At 44.6% G+C, this 3,332-nt stretch overlaps 1 protein-coding gene across 10 annotated transcripts in view; it reads left to right on the top strand.

Moving 5' to 3' along the window:
- Positions 1 to 1,283: 1,283 nt before the first annotated feature.
- The window catches only part of camk2b2 (calcium/calmodulin-dependent protein kinase (CaM kinase) II beta 2), a gene marked incomplete at both ends in the record, with an annotated part of 60,678 nt that continues 58,629 nt past the window's right edge, over positions 1,284 to 3,332 (top strand). For all 10 annotated transcript variants that reach the window (XM_080047150.1, XM_080047157.1, XM_080047153.1 and 7 more), the window contains one exon: positions 1,284 to 1,345. In XM_080047150.1, the coding sequence (XP_079903276.1) occupies positions 1,284 to 1,345 (62 nt within the window). The remainder of the gene's footprint in view (positions 1,346 to 3,332) is intronic.

Here is a 3,332-nt window from a genome sequence, read left to right as displayed (position 1 = left end):
GGAACCAGAGACCTCATGGTTACTGGGAGGAACCAGAGACCTCATGGTTACTGGGAGGAGGAACCAGAGACCTCATGATTACTGGGAGGAGGAACCAGAGACCTCATGATTACTGGGAGGAGGAACCAGAGACCGCATGGTTACTGGGAGGAGGAACCAGAGACCTCATGGTTACTGGGGGGAGGAACCAGGGACCTCATGGTTACTGGGAGGAGGAACCAGATACCTCATGGTTACTGGGAGGAGGAACCAGAGACCTCATGGTTACTGGGAGGAGGAACCAGATACCTCGTGGTTACTGGGAGGAGGAACCAGAGACCTCGTGGTTACTGGGAGGAGGAACCAGAGACCTCATGGTTACTGGGAGGAACCAGAGACCTCATGGTTACTGGGAGGAGGAACCAGAGACCTCATGGTTACTGGGAGGAGGAACCAGAGACCTCATGGTTACTGGGAGGAGGAACCAGATACCTCGTGGTTACTGGGAGGAGGAACCAGAGACCTCGTGGTTACTGGGAGGAGGAACCAGAGACCTCATGGTTACTGGTCGGCCACTTTTCCTCTGGGACATCCTACCAGCCCAAGTGCAGTATCTTGACTATGGACTTCAGTTTATTCTTATATATAATTCATAATCATAACGCATAATCATAAATCTCCACCACTCTCTTCAGTCAGCACACACTTTGATTTAAAATATATTTCTTTATAATTTTTTCGGTCCATAAAAAAACCGCTACGTCATGTGGTGTGTGCTGACATTACCATTCTGTGCGGTGTTTCCAGAGTCCATCCTCCGCCCAATAACCGAGCCGTGCGTGCGTGTCTCTGCGCGTGTGTGCTCGTGTGTGTGTGTATATGTCTTTTCTGCGCGTGCGTGCTCTTGCCTTCGTGTGTGTGTGTGCGTGTGTGTGTGTGTGTGTGTGTGCGCGCTTGTTTGCCATAGGAGGTTTCTTTCTCACTCTCTCTGTCACTCTCTCTCTCCCTCTCTCTCTCTCTCTCTGTCTCTCATCTCTTCCCTCCGTCTCCCTCTCCTCTCTCTCTCCCCTCTCTCACTCACTCACACACACTCTCTCTCTCTCTCTCTCTCTCTCTATCTCTCTCTCTCTCTCTCTCTCTCTCTCTTCTCGGTGGGCGGAGACTAACTGAGCCAAAGGTCTCTCCAGTCCGCATCTGCGTCGCACCGTGAAAGCATCTCGGAGGATTTTCTGGGACAAGCTCTCTCGCTCTCTCTCTCGCACGCACGCGCACCCAGGAAGGAACTAACTATCAACAGCATCACCATGGCAGTGACAACATGCACGCGCTTTACAGACGACTTCCAGTTATACGAGGAGCTTGGCAAGTAAGCGTTTGAAATAGAGATGCATTTACGCAATTTTTTTTAGTCTAGTGCTAAGACTGTAGGCTATTTAAAGGGTCTCGTGCGTGCTGCCTGCGTGTGTGTGTGTGTGTGTGTGTGTGTGTGTGTATGTGTGTGTGTGTGTGTGTGTGTGTGTGTGTTTGAATGTCTCACTCACCCCCGCGTGCGTGGAGGAGGGTCTGCATGCGGTAGTCAGTGGATGCGAATGGAGGCTCCATCCTCTCCAAAAATATACCAACTGTTCTGCGGTTAATGCTGACTTCTAAATGCCTTGCTGACTAATTGCTTATGCCCCATCCATAGGCTGTGCAGCGGAATCTTGCAGACATTGCAGTGGCTAGACTATCTGGCAAAATTATGTTTAAAAAAAAAACTATAGAAGCTGATCTTATTTGTCATCAATGCTGATACATTGTTTTTTTTTTAAATATGTAAAAATAAATGTAGGTGTTGTCAAATTCACTTAGTCTATTATATTAAATGAAGTATTTTGTTTATGACACCATTAGGCTATGAATATAGGCTATGGTAATCACACAAGGGAGCCAGCATGACTCGAAGTATGTAGCCTACTGGTAAAACAATATATTTTCATGACTAGGCCTATATCTCCATAATTAGGCTGTATAGTTACTGTGTGAAGGAATTTTTCTGGCAAATGAGTTAGTAGCCTATTTATAAAAGGTGCAGGGAGCCTCGAGTCCCCCATGCATCTAGAATGAGCTTCTGCAGAACTGAAAATGATCTGGTTCTCTCTCTGTACACACACACACACACACACACACGCACACACACACACACACACAGGACTTTAAAATAGGTTGCACCATCACTGTCTCACTATGGGGCTCGGGATAGTTTTTCGGATTGGGGCTGCGGTGCGTGATACTTAGAAAACCCCCCCTATAGCCTTTATGTGTTAAAGCTTTACCATATACAGTTCTGGAAAACATTAAGAGACCACTCCAAATATTCAGTGTCTCTCGTTTTACTATTTAGAGGCATATGTTTGAGTAGAATGAACATTTTGGTTTTATAATATGACAACATTTCTACCAAATTCCAATACTACACTTGTTACATTACTACATTTACATAAAGTTATGTAGAGATGAAGATTTGAGAGAAATACAGACTGGTCTCTTAATTTTTTCTGGAGCTGTATTTCTGCAATCAGTACATCCATCAATCCATATCTTCACTATTAATTATGGTTGTATAGGAGACGCAAACAGACAAGGATTAGTCAAATAAAATAACCTGTACATGTTGGACCTTTGTTTTAAGAGAGAGAGAGAGGGAGGGAGAGAGGGAGGGAGAGGGAGAGGGAGAGAGAGAGAGAGGTTATTTGGGGGGATGATTATGTGCCTATCTTTCTCACTATCCGAATGGAGAGAATAAGTAGATGTTATAGTAAAGGTATTTGCGGTTGATTTACTTACTTTGTCAAACACTTGATTTCGTGCTTTCTGGTGAATTTTGATGCATCAATTTGTGCCACAGCCTAGCCTCTGTAAACTGGCTTGTGAGTTAGCTACAGTGGGCCCACTTTGTTTGCATACCAGTTTACAGAGCCTAGGCTGTGTATTAACGCTTTTAATTTTTTTCAGCGAACACACAATACAGACAGGTAGCAGATCATGAGGAGATATTCACTGATTTGGACAAAAAGTGATTTTGACAACAAACGTTTCTCCAGAATAGCCAACTCTTTCAGTTTATGTTAATTCTAGCACCCCCCTTTGGACAAAAGCGGTAGTGTTTTTACTACGCCAGCTGTTGTTCCTGGGTGAGCGTATACCCATGACAAAGGCATTAAGAAAAACAATTTAAAAAAAAACAGCATTCTTTTGCACTGATGGTCTCGTTTGCTGTTACATGTAATTTATGATCATCAAAAGGAAAAATTTGACTCTTAAAATATGAAGGTAACGGGGCACTCCGGTGGTGTAGTGGATAGAGCGCGGAC

Source organism: Ammodytes marinus (assembly GCF_949987685.1).
Source record: "Ammodytes marinus genome assembly, chromosome: 18".
In the NCBI taxonomy this organism is placed as follows: domain Eukaryota; kingdom Metazoa; phylum Chordata; class Actinopteri; order Uranoscopiformes; family Ammodytidae; genus Ammodytes; species Ammodytes marinus.
The sequence above is the reverse complement of the archived record's forward strand: the minus strand, read 5'-3'. Positions and strand labels throughout refer to the sequence as shown.